Genomic DNA, 18,435 nt, shown 5'->3' on the forward strand with positions numbered 1-18,435 from the left:
ATTCTAGTCTTTTGAGCATCCCAGGTTTTAATCCATTCCTCACTGCTGCCTATGCTTTTCACTGCCTTGGTCAGAAGCTATGGAATTTCCCCCTTAACCATACCACCACTCTTCTTTGTTCACAGCCTTCAACATCTATCTAGATATCTCCTCTTGTGGTCCTTCAAAATTACTTTCTAGGTAATGTGAGACATTTCACAAGATTAGATATGCATTTTTTCAATGATAAAAATAATCACTTCTACAATTTAAATCCAAAAATCACTAAAAGTCTGGGGAAGTGAAAGAAAAAATGTTGAAGTGCAGGAGTGAACAGTGGTTGGACAACTGTACCAGTGTCCTTAATGAAATGAGAAGTCTTAACGAAGTTTTAATGAAGTAGAATACTGCAGATACTGGAAATGTGAAAAAAATGCTGGAAATACGCAGTTGGTCAGGCAGCAACTGAGATGGAAACATTGTATTTGCTTCCTTTCTTTTCATATGCTGCCTGACCCAGAGTACTTCCTCAGATAATAAAAGGTGAGGCTGGATGAACACAGCAGGCCCAGCAGCATCTCAGGAGCACAAAAGCTGATGTTTCAGGCCTAGACCCTTCATCAGAGAGGGGGACGGGGTGAGGGTTCTGGAATAAATAGGGAGAGAGGGGGAGGGGGACCGAAGATGGAGAGAAAAGAAGATAGGTGGAGAGGAGAGTATAGGTGGGGAGGTAGGGAGGGGATAGGTCAGTCCAGGGAAGACGGACAGGTCAAGGAGGTGGGATGAGGTTAGTAGGTAGGAGACGGAGGTGCGGCTTGAGGTGGGAGGAAGGGATGGGTGAGAGGAAGAACAGGTTAGAGAGGCAGAGACAGGTTGGACTGGTTTTGGGATGCAGTGGGTGGAGGGGAAGAGCTGGGCTGGTTGTGTGGTGCAGCGGGGTGAGGGGACGAACTGGGCTGGTTTTGGGATGCAGTGGGAGAAGGGGAGATTTTGAAGCTGGTGAAGTCCACATTGATACCATTGGGCTGCAGGGTTCCCAAGCGGAATATGAGTTGCTGTTTCTGCAACCTTCGGTGGCATCATTGTAGCACTGCAGGAGGCCCATGATGGACATGTAATCTAAAGAATGGCAGGGGGAGTGGAAATGGTTTGCGACTGGGATGCATTTCCCGCAACACATCCCTCACAACCCGCCCCCGCCACAACCACCCAAAGAGGATCCCCCTCGTTCTCACACACCACCCCACCAACCTCCGGATACAACGCATCATCCTCCGACACTTCCGCCATCTACAACCAACCCCACCACCCCCACCCTTGTCTGCTTTCCGGAGAGACCACTCTCTCTGTGACTCCCTTGTTCGTTCCACACTGCCCTCCAACCCCACCACACCCGGCACCTTCCCCTGCAACCGCAGGAAATGCTACACTTGCCCCCACACCTCCTCCCTCACTCCTATCCCAGGCCCCAAGCTGACTTTCCATATTAAGCAGAGGTTCACCTGCACATCTGTCAATGTGGTATACTGCATCCATTGTACCCGGTGTGGCTTCCTCTACATTGGGGAAACCAAGCGGAGGCTTGGGGATCGCTTTGCAGAACACCTCCGCTCGGTTCGCAATAAACAACTGCACCTCCCAGTCGCAAACCATTTCCACTCCCCCTCCCATTCTTTAGATGACATGTCCATCATGGGCCTCCTGCAGTGCCACAATGATGCCACCCGAAGGTTGCAGGAACAGCAACTCATATTCCGCTTGGGAACCCTGCAGCCCAATGGTATCAATGTGGACTTCACCAGCTTCAAAATCTCCCCTTCCCCCACCGCATCCCAAAACCAGCCCAGTTCGTCCCCTCCCCCCGCTGCACCACACAACCAGCCCAGCTCTTCCCCTCCACCCACTGCATCCCAAAACCAGTCCAACCTGTCTCTGCCTCCCTAACCTGTTCTTCCTCTCACCCATCCCTTCCTCCCACTCCAAGCCGCACCTCCATCTCCTACCTACTAACCTCATCCCACCTCCTTGACCTGTCCGTCTTCCCTGGACTGACCTATCCCCTCCCTACCTCCCCACCTATCTTCTTTTCTCTCCATCTTCAGTCCACCTCCCCCTCTCTCCCTATTTATTCCAGAACCCTCACCCCATCCCCGTCTCTGATGAAGGGTCTAGGCCCGAAACGTCAGCTTTTGTGCTCCTGAGATGCTGCTGGGCCTGCTGTGTTCATCCAGCCTCGCATTTTATTATCTTGGATTCTCCAGCATCTGCAGTTCCCATTATCCCAGAGTACTTCCTCACTTCTTTTAGGTATTTTCTAAGCAATCTGTTCAGAGTTGTTAATACACACTTCTAAAATAGGTGGAACTTGAACCTAGGCCTCCTGGCTCAGAGGTAGGGACACTACTACTATTCCACAACAACCCAAGCATTGTGCTTTTATTCCAATCTTGTTTCACGTGTTTGTAGGCTCCTAATACCAGTAATAAATTTTCAACAATCCTAAAGGTCATAAACCACAAGAAGCAAGTTAAAAAGTATTCACATTAGTACACAGTGCTCAGCTGAAGTTGTGCCTAACAAATTTTGAAACAGGGTTGAAGGAATTTTCAATAGTCTGCAACTTAAATGCTTAGTTTTTGACATTAGATAGCATTTGCATTCACTACCATGGATGAATTTATACTCAGATCATTTACCCTCTTACAGATGAAAAGTGATTTTGCTATCTTTATTTTGCCTAATTCAGAATTAAGGTGATAACCTGATTCTGTTGAAATACTGAAACATATAGAAAAGGTATAGACTAGCATCATCACAATTATGTTTAAAAGACAGACTACACTCAAAGAACACCAGATTTTGAGGTTAGTAAATATTTAATTTTTTTAGTACAATATTTAAAAAGGAGCAACATTCTGCTTTAAAAGTGAGAGAATCCTCCCAGCAAGTTACTCCTTAAGTGTTACTACAGATTATTTTAAATACGTGTGATACAGCAACTTTGTGGAGGAAAAATCCATCACAGTGTCAAAATTTTGAGTAGTTTTATTTACACAGTGGTTTTGTGGGTGAATATTCCAGCGTTAGTTAACCCACTGGGTCACTATAAGCTTTTCAGCAACCACAATTTAAACAACTATTTCACAGCTTAACTGCAATATTTGATGTTACAAAATCCAGAGACACAAGCAGCACCTCAATCACTGCAATATTTGAGGCTTTTGAAGATTTTTACAAATTAACTAATTCATAAAAACAGATTTGGAAATTCACACACGACTGAAATGTAAGTAGACATCAATATATTTGTGATCAAATTATTTTTAAAAAATCAATATTAAGTGTCTAAAAAATTCCCTTTTCCTTAATTTCTTCTCTTTTATCCTTCGAGTCAATCATTGATGTACCCAATTAATTAAGGTACTGCAGAATTGGTGTTTAGTTTAGCTGCAACTATGAAATTCTGGGACACTTCACTTCCAGGAGCGATGAACTGCTAAGGTTAGAAATCAGTTACATCTAGAGATCATCTGGATTCACTTATTAGCTTCTGACACCTAATTATCTACATTCTGATTGGCAGAAAACCAAAATGTAAACTTCGAAACCAATTTGCAATAAAAGTGATAATACCACACCACTTATCATTGAAGCAAACAAAAACTACTCTTTCTAAAGGAAATACTTGTGTCCTGTGATTGTACACGATTGAACCTCATTTGGTATGGACTCATTTGAGGTGATAAAAGGTTGGTGGTCAAGCAATTTAGCAGGTATTATGGCATCAATATTTGCATCTTTGAGATGATTTGTTTATCGCTTCTCACCCAAGCAATTTTCGCTGAAGAAGTGAAACACCAACAGCTTTGGAGGTTTTTCACCACTTTGTTGATATGTGTGACTTTACTGAGTTTAGGAAAGAATCAGCACTATCGATCAGATATGATGGCTGGCAGTAAAGCTCATTTAGCTTTAAATGCAAAAGTACAGTTGTCTAAATGGTACTGAGATTACACAGTTTACAGCACAAGCCTAGAAATTCAATAGGTGTAAAATGTGTACCTAATAGCTGAAACTAGGTTATAAGCATACACTCTTCCTCTGCCAAAACTGCACCACACACACACACACGAGTTAGAACTGGTCAGTGTGCATTCAGAATAAGTGCACACAACTGATGTTAATCCCACAGGTATGTGCTGGAAACAGTATTTCAGAGCCTTCAGCAAGTACACCACTAAACCTTTAAAAAAGTGACTGGAAGCTGAGACCCTGCAGTAGTCATCTTTAAAACAGCACCATTACAGGCCGTTGCTGACTGTTGGTCATGCCAACTCCCACTTTCCCATGTTTTCTTAGCGAGCCTCTGGGGCCATACGTAGCACTCACATGCAGCAGTACCATCCTAATGAGGGCAGTGAATTAATTTACTATAGGCCTGCCAAAGCTTTCACTGTGTTGTCATCCCCAATATGGTTGTGATTCAAGTTCTAAGCTGTTTTGTCCGAGCGATGAGGAGGGCTTCCCTTGGGGGTATGTTTTCTTCAGACACAATTACCTAACATGATAAAGTAGTACAATGCAAGAAAGTGCATTCTAGAAACAGTTCCTTGTGAAGCAGAAAGCCACACTGGAAGGGAGTGAAGGAGAAGTTGTTTTGCTTTGATGAAGGTAAATGGAGCTCAAATCCAGACATAAATATGCAGACTTGCTTTTAATCGCTCCTTCAGTTGTTGTCAAATCTATTCTATAGTCAGCCAGTAACTGGTTTGATTCAGGGAAGGGCAGTGAAAAAGGATGAATTAGGCAAATAATCTCACCACAACCTGAAGCAGTCTAATCCTGGCTTGCATCATGGCTAAGTCACAAGCCCATGAAACTTCTCCAATTGAAAGTCAAACTTGAGCTACTCACATTAGTCATATATGAATAGATGGATTATGTTCAATTACTTAAAATCAGTTTCAGCCAACATACCACAATCTGATCCAAACAGTGCACTATGGTGTCAAATATACCATCTCAGGTTCATACAAAGACAAAGAACAGACAGTGTACACATTAAAAAATAGAAACTTAACATTTTGGTCCAGTTGACATAATTTTCTGATGCAAATCCGATTCCATCATTTTATAATGATAAGAGAATATGTATCATCATCCCAGAATGCCAATGCTACTTATTAAAAAAACACATCCCCTTAGAGGTTCTATTAAAAATACATGATGTAAAATATATTTCACTATATAAACACTATGTTAGGTATCTGGAATGCTAAGGTGCTGACATAGTTGGTGCGGAAGGATGAGAGAATGGTAATTAAAACTGTTTTTTCCTTCTGCACTCCCAAAACATTGTTATATTCAATGAATGAATGAATGAATGAATGATAAACTTAACAGTAGTAAACAAAGGCACCCTCAATGGTTCAGAGAGTAATTGCACTATAGTATATTGATCCATAGTGAACAGAAATTAGCAGACAGACTTAAACTCAAATGTATCCTTCTGATATTTTGAGGATGAATCCCCTAAACGTCCAAAGCCAAAAACAGTGACAATAATGGGTGAGGTGCATTTGATCCGAAGCCTCCATTGTCTGAAAAAAAGGCATGTAATAATGTGAGGAAAACTCTCACTGTGATCGTTTCCTCCTTCTGTGGAAATGCATGGTCACAAGAGAACGTTCATGGCACTGGCATAAAACTTCATCTCCACTGCCATAGGTAAACCAGACTTGCATCAAATTGACATTTCAGATTTCTGAAACTAAAGATCAATAGAAAGATAATCTACAATGGAGTTAAGGCTAATTAATACACAACTTTTGACAAGCATTTCAGCTCTACTTACAAAAGGTTTTCATGAAACAAAAATCAACATTACAACAAATTAAAGAAAATTAACCTTGAAAGCACATTTTTTCTAGTCAGTCAGTTGCCTTCATGTTCCATGATAATCCAATTGTTGATGAACATCAGTAGATAAAAAGTGTTTTAAAATGTAAGTACTGTTCACACCTATCCATCTGATTATAATGTTAATCTCTATACGCAGCCTGGTGTCCAAGAGGTCTGTCATCATAGGAGCTATATCTTTTCACATGTATTCGACGCACACGATCTCTAACTTCCAATGCCTCTTCATCTTCACTGTGTGATCCCTGACCAGAGGTTCGACTAGTAGCTTCCAATAACAAATTATCAGGTACACGTGGAGTTTCATAAAGCAAGACATTTAATGTTTCTTCATAAATTCGTGCTTCTGGAAATTCAACCTAGATAATTAAAAGAAAATGTAAACAATTAAAATTGCAATGTTACCATATGGTAAATCCAGCATATCGTCAAGGTGCAATTTTCCTTTCGTGCTTATAATAAACAAGGTGAAACATTTCAAATAAACCTTTTTTTTTCCAGGAAACTCTGTACAAAGGAGGCTTTCAGCTTGATTTCTTGTCCTGGAGTCGAACCCAGGTTTCAGAGGTGAAAGGAAAGTGCTGACTGCTTTGAAATACCTAGATCCTATGAATGTATCTGTATCATCTTCAAATCCCAAGACAAGGTGATGACTGAAACTTTGTCGCCAAGTCTTATAATGCTGCTGGCTAGGCCAGTCACCTGGAATGTGTCCAAGAATGTCCCCAGGATAATTTGCTGCTATCTATGTTTTCTCTTTCTCCTTCCTTTTTCTAGGATTATAGCAGAATGCCAACTCAATGCAAAGTCATCCTTTCATCTCCATCCTGCACAAAATAAAGGACTTGCCAAATTCAGATGGCATTTCAGGGTACCACTGGATATAACTTTGGATCAGGAGATCAGACACAAAGTCAAGTATTACTAAAGGAATCTTACTAATATCAGTTCGTTTATATAGTGGTCACCTTGTACGTACCTTAGTTTGCTTCTTTTCTGTTGCATACACAATGGAAGTACAGCAAACCTCTGCAAGTTTGCGTCCCTGCCCATAAAATGACCAGCAGCAAATCTCATCTCCTAAAACGTCCTTCATAAACAGCACTCTTCCATTAAATCGCAGGGATAACTTGTCGAACAGCTCGATGTTCTTCAACAAATTGTCATCAGAATTGCTGGGACACAGAATGACTTGGATTAAATAGCATTCGCTAGCAATTGTACAAGAACACTGGTGCAGTTGTATGAAGCATTTTGTTACAGTAGGCATTTCAACATCTTCAAAGGTTTGATTTGACAGTACTATACTTAATTTATGATAACCCAAGCAAGTCTATTTTAGCAGCTGTTTCATACATAATGCAAAACATCATTGCTTATGAATCAGTTTAAGTTTTGAAATTTGGTTTTGTTCAAATTAGGGAATGAAGAAAATGCATAAATTCACCAAGTCCATGATCATAATCTACATAAACTTTTGTGCATGTAGGTTTGAGACTTTTGCAAACATAGCTGAATGCTGGACATGTTCTAATACAACAGGAGGCTGTGCAAGATTTTTATTTTTATTCTTGTGGGTTGCTCAGAGGCATTCCATAGAGCCCCTTGAGACCCATATAAAGTTTTAAAATCAAATTTCAATCAGCTTGGATGCATCTCAAACTGTGAATATGAACAGATCAGTTCTGATTTAGGATTTACTTACCAATAAGGCAACAGCATTAACAACAGTCCTTCTCAAACCTGTAAGCCCATAAGATTCAAACAGAAAAGAACAAAAAACCCCATAAATTATTAGGGCTACATGTTTCACATTGCCTAAAGACCATCAGTTGGACATCCAGCAACTAAAGGGAATGACTTATTTCATCCAATTTGCAGTTCTTTCACCCAAGAAAAATGGATTAGGGAAAAGACCGTGACTATTGTGCAGTTCTTTGCAATTGTGCATGTTCTGGTGCCTTTTATCAAGTCAAATTTAAGTTCACACTTTTTTTAATATTTGCATCCACATTGGAGAACAGTTACCAAATATTTAGCTCTGGAACCAAATATCAAAACCCACTGCCATGTGGCTTAAACTATTGGTGAAGCACATTACTGGTATTCACTGGACAGTAGGGTACCAGAGAAACACGGAGGAAAAACTGTTCTGCTCCCTTTCTAAATTATTAGAACTTTTCAAGCAATGTAATTCTTGATGAACAGATTAAACCTTATGCCTTGGACAGAATGTCCTTGCTGGTCCCAATTGTCCCCGAAGATCTTGCTTGACTTTTCACTATTCATCCTGAAAACTGCACTCATGTGACAGATATGATTCAAAGCAATATTTTTTTAAAAACGTCTCCAAAAGCTGATGAATCAACATAAATTAACATGGTGTAGCCCAATGCAAATTATCATACCTAGTATAGGAATATTTGTTATTGCTTCTGTTATGTAGCAGCTTCACAACAGGCTGTTGGTAAAGAATAAAGGCAGTTAGCTTTTACTGAAATATATGGAGAATTAAGTGACAAATCTAAGAAAAGATCCTCCATTACAAAAAAAAGACAAAAATCTTGTGACCTTTGTACATGTTTCAATTAGTTGTTCTTCCTCCTTAGGAGAGGTGATCATGGGAATTGTACATGCAACTTCACAGCATTCATTCTTTTCCTAAAGAAAATCAAATTACAAATGCAGAGGATGAAAGAAGTCACTAGTGATATACTCAATGTATTTCTTCACACAACTGTATTTTAGAAACAGCAAAAGAGAATGACATGCAATTGCCGTGGACATCACAACTTCACTCAAGGATTAAGAGACTGAAAAGGAAATTAATAATAGAACATAAATACAAAAAATGGATTGTGAAGCTTCTGCAGATACATAAAAATAAGATGTCCGCCGAAGATGAATGTGGGTTCCATTAAATCAGAGTTGCTGAATTTTTATTGGGAATAAAGAAGGCAGAGTCTGGATCACTACTACTTATGTATTTTCAGTGGGGAAGATAAAAGAATCTCCCAGGATTAAAGATCAAAGTAACTAGGGAGAATGAGGAGCTGATGGAAATTAATACAAGTACGAGAGCTGTACTGGAATTAATGGGCTGACAGCTGATATGTCGTCAGGACTTGACAGTGTACATCCCAGCATTAACAAAAATGGCTACAGAGACAGTAATCAATTTCCAGAATTCCAGATCCTAGAATGGTTCCTGCAGAGTGGAAGCTTGCAAATGCCACCTTGCTATTTGAGAAAGGAGAAAGGGAAAATATGGAACCAGTCAGCCTTGCATCATTAGTAAGGCAAACACAAGAATCGATCATAAAGTTTGCTTAAATTGAAAAATCTGTTTGGGTATAGTCAGAATGGATTGGCTAATCGAAAGTAGTATTTGACAAACTTGTTATTTTTGAAAATTTTGCTAATAAAATTGACAAAGTGCAGTCAATGGATGTTGTATATTTGGATGTTTGGAAAATTTATGATAAGGTCCCTCACAGGAGGTTAGTTAACAAAATTAAAACACATGGTACTGGAGATAATGTAATAGCGTGGATTAAGGATTGGCTAACAGACAGAAAACTGTAAGAATAAACTAGTCATTGTCTTGCTGGCACACTGTGACTAGCACAGACTGGAAAGCATCAGTACTTGGCTCTCAGCTGTTCACCCATATTGATGATTTGAATGCAGAGACCAAACACAATTGTACAAAGGTACAAAAGATTTCGATAGTTTTAATGACAGGGCAAGAACATACCAGATAGAACATAAGGTGAAAAAATTGAAATGTTATACACTTTTATAGGAAGAACAGATGTGCAGAGTATTTCATGAATAAGAAAGGTTTGGAGGGATAACAAAGTGTGGAGCTGGATGAACACAACAGGCCATGCAGCATCTTAGGACCACAAAAGCTGACGTTTCAGGCCTAGACCCTTCATCAGAAAAGGGGGATGGGGAGAGGATTCTGAAATAAATAGGGAGAGAGGGGAGGTGGACCGAAGATGGACAGAGAAGATAGGTGGAGAGGAGAATACAGGTGGGGAGGTAGGGAGGGGATAGGTCAGTCTGGGGAGGACGGACAGGTCAAGGGGGTGGGATGAGGTTAGTAGGTAGGAAATGGAGGTGCGGCTTGAGGTGGGAGGAGGGGATAGGTGAGAGGAAGAACAGGTTAGGAAAGCGGGTTGGTTTTGGGATGCAGAGGGGGGGAGGGGAGATTTTGAAGGTAGTGAAATCCACATTGATACCATTGGGCTGCAGGGTTCCCAAACGGAAAATGAGTTGCTGTTTCTGCAACCTACGGGTGGCATCATTATGGCACTGCAGGAGGCCCAGGATGGACATGTCATCTAAGGAATGGGAGGGGGTATTGATATGGTCCAAGCGCAGGCAGTTGGGACTAGTTTAGTTTGGGGACAAGGTTGGCATGAACCGGTTGGACTGAAGGGTCTGTTTCCATGCTTTATGACTCTAGTTCTTAAATGGTGAGGGATTGGAAAGTGTAGATGTGCAAAGAGCCTTGGATGTCCTTGTCAATAAGTCACTTATGGCTAATATGCAAATGAAACAAGCTATTAGGAAAAATAATGGAATGTTAGCTTTTATCATAAGACAATTTGAGTACAAGTTTAGAGAAATTTTGCTTCAATTGTATAATTGCTTGTTTAGACCACACTTGCAGTACTATGTGCTGCTTTTGTCTTCTTATCACTGGAAAGATAATATCAGTTGTTCAAAGGAAGATTAAGGCTGACAGGGCAGAGAAGCTGATAAATGTACTGATGCAAAGAATGTATTCATGTCTTGCAGAGTTAGAACTTTTCTATTCATGATAGAACTTTTACCTTGGGTTTAATGCTTGTGCTGCCATTAGGCAGTATGTTAATGAAGATTTCTAGACCACAGCATGTTTACTAATAGAACAGTGCTTGAATAATACACTTTATGCTTCACAACCAAAATAGCAAACAATTACATTACATTTAGAAAAGCTAATCTGTTGTGCTAAAAAAGACAGTATCTGTTGCAAGTTACCTGCAAAGCAGTCTGACACACATCCACCAGGCCCTGAATGAGGTAATATTTAGCCTCTGCCAACAGTTCTTTTATTTCCCGCCTACTCTTTGGAAGGATAATCGAGTCATCCCTCAGGTAGTTCAAAACTGTGCCAAAATGTTTGCCACAACGGTCAATAAGAATCCAACCTGCTTGGAAAAATAGCAAATATTCCATTGTAGAGAAGTGTGATTCAAGGCAAAGTTACACGCCACACAGAATCAAATTCTGTACAAAAGGTAAAACTAAGGATTCTCAGTACCCTACCACTTTAAATTACTTAAATTACACAAGATACTGTAGTTAAAATTTCCGTTTGGACTCTTCAAATTTCTCCATACAAAATCTGCTTACTCACACACACATACTGCCCACTTGCCTGGATGAGTACAGCTCCCGCAACACTCAAGAAGTTCAACACCATCCAGGACAACGCAATCTGCTCGACTGGCAGAACATCCACAAACACTTACTCCACTACAAAGGCATAGTAACAGCCATGTGAACCATCTACAAGGTGTGTTGCAGAAATTCCCTGAGCCCCTTAGACAGCACATTCCAAATCTATAAGCAGTACAATCTAGAAGGCAAGGTCAGTTGGTAGATAGGAAATATCAGCAGGTGTGAGATCCCCCTCCAAAGCACTCATCATCTTGACTTGGAGATATATCACTTTTTCTTCAGGGTTACTGGGTCCAAATTATGGAACTCCTTTGAAGCATTGTCAGTCAACCTACATCAGATGCAATTCAGTGGTTCAAGGAGGCAGCTAACCATCACTTTCTCAAGGGCAAATAGGCACGGGCAAAATGTGCTGGCCAAGCCAGGGATGCCAACATCCAATGAATGAAGTTTTTAAAAAAACACACTATTAATTGCATTTTAATTACAAGATGAAAGCTCACTGGATTTCTTCCCACCCTTTAACAATATCAGTAAACCTTGAGCGTATCAAATTTTAGAAACAATATTATACAAATTTCTTGTGTCAAGTTGATTCCTTGGTTCCACTATCATTTACTTATATTCTATCCATCACAGAGTCAACCTGATTCAGTTAGTAATACTCTTAAATATAAAGACTGTGGTTTAATCCATATTTCAGAATTTCAATACAGCAAGGTTGGCATCAACTAAATGTCATTTCGTTCATCTTCTCTCTTCAAAGGCTAGATGTACCATCCTTAGGATCAACCACTGAAGTTAGGTTTCAATGGTTCTGATGAAGACCAAAAGATAATCTAGAATTATTCAGAGGATCAAGTATCTCTTCAATTCCATAGCCAACAATTCTCTCCCAAACAACAAAAACTGCTACATGCTAGACATAAGATTTTAAAGACTAGGAGGAGTAGACCATTCAGATCCTCAGGCCAAGTCTACCATTCAACATAATCCTGGCTAATCCTTATCCCTCAATTTGTCCTTCATGTTTGCTCCCTACATCCCTCAATTCCCCCACAATTCTCCAGGATAAACAATCCCAAGGATTTACAATTGTCAGAGTGAAGAAACATCTCCTCTCAATCCTAATGGATCATCCCCTTATCCCGAGACACTGCCTGCGCTCTAGAACTCCAGTTTGGGGGGAAATCTCTCTCCTGTTTGTCCTGTTGCATCCCTTCATAATCATTTATGTTTCAATGAGATCACCTCTCATTCCTCTAAACGCTAAAGAGTATGAGCCCAATATATTCGGCAAATAGCTGAGCAACAAAACTCCCCCTCAATATCTGTAGTGTCACATTTTTTCAATGAAATTGATACTGATGCGTGGGACAGTAAATTAAGAAATCTGCACCACAGTGACAGTTAAACTGTAAAATCTATACAATTAAGTTATTGTTTCATCACATTAAACATAATAACATGCATCTTTAAGAGACATTTTGACAGAAGTTACTTTTGTTCCATGAAGCCCATGAGAACTTTGCTAGCTGGTTAACACTACCAAATAGTTAGTATTAAAAGGAGACTGGATGCAGATCTAGTTTTTCAAGTGAAAGAATTGACAATGTAGAAATTGAGAGGCTTTCTGTGATATATTAAATAATATTATAATCTAAAAAAACCATGGGTTAAATTAGAGACATGTTAATTTTTAAAAATAATTTACAAACACACCATCGGTAATCAAAAAACTTGCTGCATCAGCTGACTAAACCAGATATCCTTCAAAAAGGTCATGTAGGAATGTCATTTAAAAACTATACTGAACTTTCCAGTTTATATATAATGTTTTTATAGGAAAAAATGGGAAGTTAACGAGATTAGGTCACAAAACTGGATGCAGAAAGTTCAAAGCCATTTTGTATTCTGGCCTATCATAAGATCTCAAATCTGGAAGTTTTTAAATACTGCTCATATACTGCTTCCGAGAATCTCTAAACATTTCGCATCCAAGGTAGGCATCAGTTAAATGTCATCTGGTTCATCATCTCTCCAAACTTGGCAGAATGCTATACTTTGAATTTAGGCTTTGAACTATTTGAATGTACAACAGTTGCCATTTCAGAGATACAGCTCAGCACAAATTTGGCTCAATTGGTTGGGTTACATGAACTTGAATGAAAATCAGAACAACCAAATTCTTTCAGTGATAATGGGAACTGCAGATGCTGGAGAATCCAAGATAATGAAATGTGAGGCTGGATGAACACAGCAGGCCAAGCAGCATCTCAGGAGCACAAAAGCTGACGTTTCGGGCCTAGACCCTTCATCAGAGGGTCTAGGCCCGAAACGTCAGCTTTTGTGCTCCTGAGATGCTGCTGGGCCTGCTGTGTTCATCCAGCCTCAGATTTCATTAACCAAATTCTTTTCCAATTTTACTAAAGGGCATCTTGTCACATTTCCCATTCCAATATGCAAAGTGATACATTTATCTACAATAAAACCTGTTTGTCGTTCTTAAGTTGTTCAGAGTTCAGTAAGTGGCATCACTCTCGCAATCATTACCTTGTCAAATCTTTTAACACCACAAAGAATTGAGCTTCTTTGTTTTGTTTGCTGATGTGTGAATCATAAGGCAACCAAGAATAGATTCATATGAATTCCATTAGTCACTGTATGTCTCTCTTCCTCTTCCCACTCCTCACCCCCGACATAGTCCTTCATTTCTGATTTTGTCTTTAACTTAGTTGGTTCATTTACCAGACATTCTGTAAATCTAATCCTGCAAGCGTTCCACATGGAACTTTGTTGAATACTATCTAAAAATTCAACTAGTTCAGACATTCTGAGTTACACTAATTTCGTCTAATAATTAAGGTGCTATGTCAAACACATATACACTATAATTTCATTAGATACAGCTAAAAACTGCACACTGGTTGGCGATTTATCTTTAACAAAACTGTGCCCATTCAATATTTGTAGCGTTGTTTTTTTTTCCAATCAAATTGACAGTGATACACCGGACAGAAACTTAAGATATCTGCACCATAGTGACAGTTAAACTGTAAAATCTATACAATTAAGTTACTGTCTCATCACATTAAAAATAATAATATGCATCTTTAAGAGATATTTTAATAGAAGTTACTTTTGTTTCATGAAGCCCGTGAGAACCTTTCTAGCTGGTTAACACTAATAAATAGCTGGTAATAAAAGGAGACTGCATGCAGGTCTGGTTTTTAAAGTGAAAGAATTGACACCGCAGACAGAGAGAGGCATTCTGTGAAATATAAAATAATAAGCTTATAATCCAAAGAAACCATGAGTTAAATTAGAGACATTTTAATTTTTCAAAATAATACAAACACACCATCTGTAGGCAAATAAATTTGCTGCATTACCTGACTAACTAAACCAGATCTCCTTCAAGAAGGTCATGAAGGAACATCACTTCAAAACTATATTGAACTTTACAGCTTACATGTCATTTTCTTGTAGGAAAAAATGGAAAATTAGTCAGATTGGGTCACAAAACTGGTTGCAGAAAGTTCATAGGCATTTTGTATTCTGGCTTATAAAATCTCAAAATTGGAAGTCTTTAAATTGTGCTTGCAGCCTTTTCTGCCTCCGTGAATCTCTAAGCATTTCACATCCAAGGTTAGCATCAACTAAATGTCATCTGGTTCATCTTCTTTCCAAACTTGGCAGTATGCCATATTTTGAATCTAGGCCTTGAACTATTTTCTCAATTTAACAAAATAGTCTTTTGTTCCTACATTCTCATCATTAAGCTGACACTCTATTGTGTGCAATGCATACTTCAAGAATTTGCTATCATCTGCATTATAACATTCAAATATTAATTTCACAAAAATAATAAATGGCAACTAGATATTGTAACAATATCTGGTCGACTTGTATGAGCTATAAATCAGCAGGTTAACATACTAATATTTTAACTATTTCACGTTGTAACTTATCTTACTTGCAATAGAAGTTTATCACCAGAATCAAATAATGTCAGGCAAAATCATCCGAATAAAGCTGCTTGGTACTAACTTAAAATATATGTCCTGGAAATCTGTAATTTTTAAAATACAGGCATGTAAATTTAACTGTTTATTTTGCTGTGTTTACTGAGATCCAACTTTAGACATGGCTTTTATCACACCCACATGCTGCACAATTCCAAAAATAAATCAAGATTACAATTCCAAAAATAAAAATCTGTTTACCTAATGAATGCAAATCCCTGAAGCCAAGTACCGGCTTCCATATTTGCTGAGTTTAAGATGACTAGTCTACCACAGTTTGCAGTGGGGTCATAATAATTAGACATTAGAAGATATAATTTGCTTTGGAAACTGGAGAGCCCCACAGCTTTATCTAACATCCCAACAGTAAAATTGATGGTCAGCATTCACATTGCAAGTGCTAACTGGTCTTGTTCATATGCACCTCCAATTTTAATTATTTCCTTACGTTTACTTGCTGCATACTATGTCCCACCAAACAGCAGCAAATATGGGGGAAGAAAAGCCACACTCTGCCACTTTCCCACATTTCTGTACATCAATACGCATCAATATATGCATCATAACTTTGAGAACCTAAAATAACTCCCTTGGTTACATCAGGTACTTGTAGTTAGATTATATTCACCTTCTTTGTCAGTAAGAACTTCCATTCTTCCACTAAACATTGCCTTCAGCATAGTATCATGTCTGGTTAAAATCTGAACTGTGGTATAGTACAGGGAGCCTCCAACATTTAATCGGACATATTTGTTCCCAGTGCTTCCTCCTTTAAAGCCAAGGACCTTGGGTTTGGCTCCAGAAGATGAGTACAGTGATGTTAAGCAGGTGTCTCCAGACATGTCTCTCTGCAGATAAATGGTGACTCTGCACACAGTTGGCTTAAACTGTCCCGCCGTGATCGTCAAGCCAAGGTCTGGCCACGCTTACAAATGCTCATAACATATGCACCACTGAAAAACAAGGAAAATCATTTTGTAATGCATGAATAACTAGAGACAAACAGCATCTGCACTTAATCTGAAAATATGTTTCATTATAGGTTACCTAAGCTATCATTTCTCTAGATATTATCATTATTGAAATTACTAATCTGGTGACTATCCTTTGTGAAATATCTTCAATTCTAGTACTAAAACATAAGATAAGGGAGGGAGTGGGTAATTCAGGCCACTAGTGATCATTATAAAAAATCATTGGCCTTCAATCCTGTTCCCTATGAGGGATTTCAGATTTTCTCACTTAGAATTCTTTAATGGTATACCTGAAATTTTAGTTTTGTTCACGCTTTTGCATTTAGAAAACTTTCGAATATTCTTTCAGAAATTGATGACCTCTCTTGTATACAAAACAAAAATTCAATGTAAAGACTGAGGACACAAAGCAATTCAGTACAAATAAAATGTATAATTTTAGAAATTAAGTTTCACAATTCAAATAAATGACAAACTTCACATTTGAATGATACCATAGTAAGATGGTTGCTTGGAAAATTGAGTTCCAATTTAAAGTTGCTGGTGACATAGACCAATTTCTCAGCTGAACTTTCTTGAATAATTTGCTGACTACTGTAGATTTTTTTTTAAATCTCAGGATGTGAATGCCACTGCATCTACTGTCCACTGTAAGTCTCCTCTAGAAATAGATGGTAAGCTACCTTCTTGAGTACCAGCAAGTGTAAAAATTTTACACAAATTAATGATCTGTTAGGCTATACCATAGGGCAGTTAACAGTCAAGCACATTGCTGTGATACAGTCTCCTCACAGATCAGACTGAAAGGACAAAATAAACCAAATGGCTTGCACAGTAAACCAAAATCCAGTATTTATAGTGTGTACTGATGGCGGAGGCAATGAATATTTAAGGTGGTGGGTGGATGTTGTTTCTGGGGCTTTGCTGTGTGCAAATGGCTGCTACATTTCAACAGTGTTTTCATGTTAGAAGTATCAGTATTCTAAGTTTTCCTGAGATAATGAAAGGCTCAAAATAAATACAAGCTTTTAGTGATGCTTTGTTTGAATCTTGCGAATAAATTAAAGTCAAGGTTACCTTTTCATGGGACACTGCTCTTGGTCCGAGTTCACTTGGGCCATGGAACAAGTTAGCAAGATTTTTTTGTTCTATTTACTATTGATTCACCTTCTAGATCAAGGACAGTATTTGATGTCAGTAATGTTCTATACAAACAGAAAGTCTGGCAATACAGAAGTTTATATCCGGACATGGATTCTTTATTACTCTTGAAAGGAAACAAAACCTGTAACTTTGGGGAGGGAACAAAAGAGGACAGTACACTTTTATTCTGAACTTTGCATTCAATGAAATTAGTAATGTCCTTCCACACTATTTAAATGAATTGGTGAGTCAGACTGACAGTTCAGCAAGATTTCTCAAAGTTGACACAAATATTTAATCATGCTGAGAACAGCCTCATACACTCTGAAAAGTTAATGTTCAATTACACCCACACAAAAGAAGGCTGACAAAGATGCAAGTAAATGGGCAGATTTTTAAAAAATTACTGGGCAAAAAAACACAGCTTTCATTGATCTAAGATAATAGGAACTGCAGATGCTGGAGAATCCAAGATAATAAAATGTGAGGCTGGATGAACACAGCAGGCCAAGCAGCATCTCAGGAGCACAAAAGCTGACGTTTCGGGCCTAGACCCTTCATCAGAGAGGGGGATGGGGTGAGGGTTCTGGAATAAATAGGGAGAGAGGGGGAGGCGGACCGAAGATGGAGAGAAAAGAAGATAGGTGGAGAGAGTATAGGTGGGGAGGTAGGGAGGGGATAGGACATGTCACACAATCCGACCCCACCACCCAAGACATTTTTCCATCCCTACCCCTGTCTGCTTTCCGGAGAGACCACTCTCTCCGTGACTCCCTTGTTCGCTCCACACTGCCCTCCAACCCCACCACACCCGGCACCTTCCCCTGCAACCGCAGGAAATGCTACACTTGCCCCCACACCTCCTCCCTCACCCCTATCCCAGGCCCCAAGATGACATTCCACATTAAGCAGAGGTTCACCTGCACATCTGCCAATGT

The 18,435-nt window shown here is 39.2% G+C and overlaps 1 protein-coding gene and 1 long non-coding RNA gene across 5 annotated transcripts in view; one reads left to right on the forward strand and one right to left on the reverse strand.

The window, feature by feature from the left end:
• LOC125464532 (uncharacterized) overlaps positions 1-9,472 on the forward strand; it is a 22,401-nt gene extending 12,929 nt beyond the window's left edge. Inside the window, exons 2-3 of the long non-coding RNA XR_007250030.2 lie at positions 6,038-6,187; positions 6,400-9,472. This is a non-coding gene — a long non-coding RNA (uncharacterized LOC125464532). The remainder of the gene's footprint in view (positions 1-6,037; positions 6,188-6,399) is intronic.
• LOC125464529 (BTB/POZ domain-containing adapter for CUL3-mediated RhoA degradation protein 2) overlaps positions 2,837-18,435 on the reverse strand; it is a 26,186-nt gene continuing 10,587 nt past the window's right edge. For 2 of the 4 annotated variants that reach the window (XM_048557008.2, XM_048557010.2), the window contains exons 2-7: positions 16,009-16,333; positions 10,933-11,105; positions 8,470-8,559; positions 8,307-8,359; positions 6,878-7,073; positions 2,837-6,257 (exon numbers count right to left, since the gene is read on the reverse strand). In XM_048557008.2, the coding sequence (XP_048412965.1) occupies positions 6,021-6,257; positions 6,878-7,073; positions 8,307-8,359; positions 8,470-8,559; positions 10,933-11,105; positions 16,009-16,222 (963 nt within the window). In that variant the 5' untranslated portion in view covers positions 16,223-16,333 and the 3' untranslated portion in view covers positions 2,837-6,020. Of the gene's footprint in view, positions 6,258-6,877; positions 7,074-8,306; positions 8,360-8,469; positions 8,560-10,932; positions 11,106-16,008; positions 16,334-17,431; positions 17,525-18,435 lie in introns of all 4 variants that reach the window. The other 2 variants (XM_048557009.2, XM_048557011.2) reach the window with 2 other exon arrangements.

This window comes from Stegostoma tigrinum, chromosome 27 (genome assembly GCF_030684315.1).
Source record: "Stegostoma tigrinum isolate sSteTig4 chromosome 27, sSteTig4.hap1, whole genome shotgun sequence".
NCBI lineage: Eukaryota > Metazoa > Chordata > Chondrichthyes > Orectolobiformes > Stegostomatidae > Stegostoma > Stegostoma tigrinum.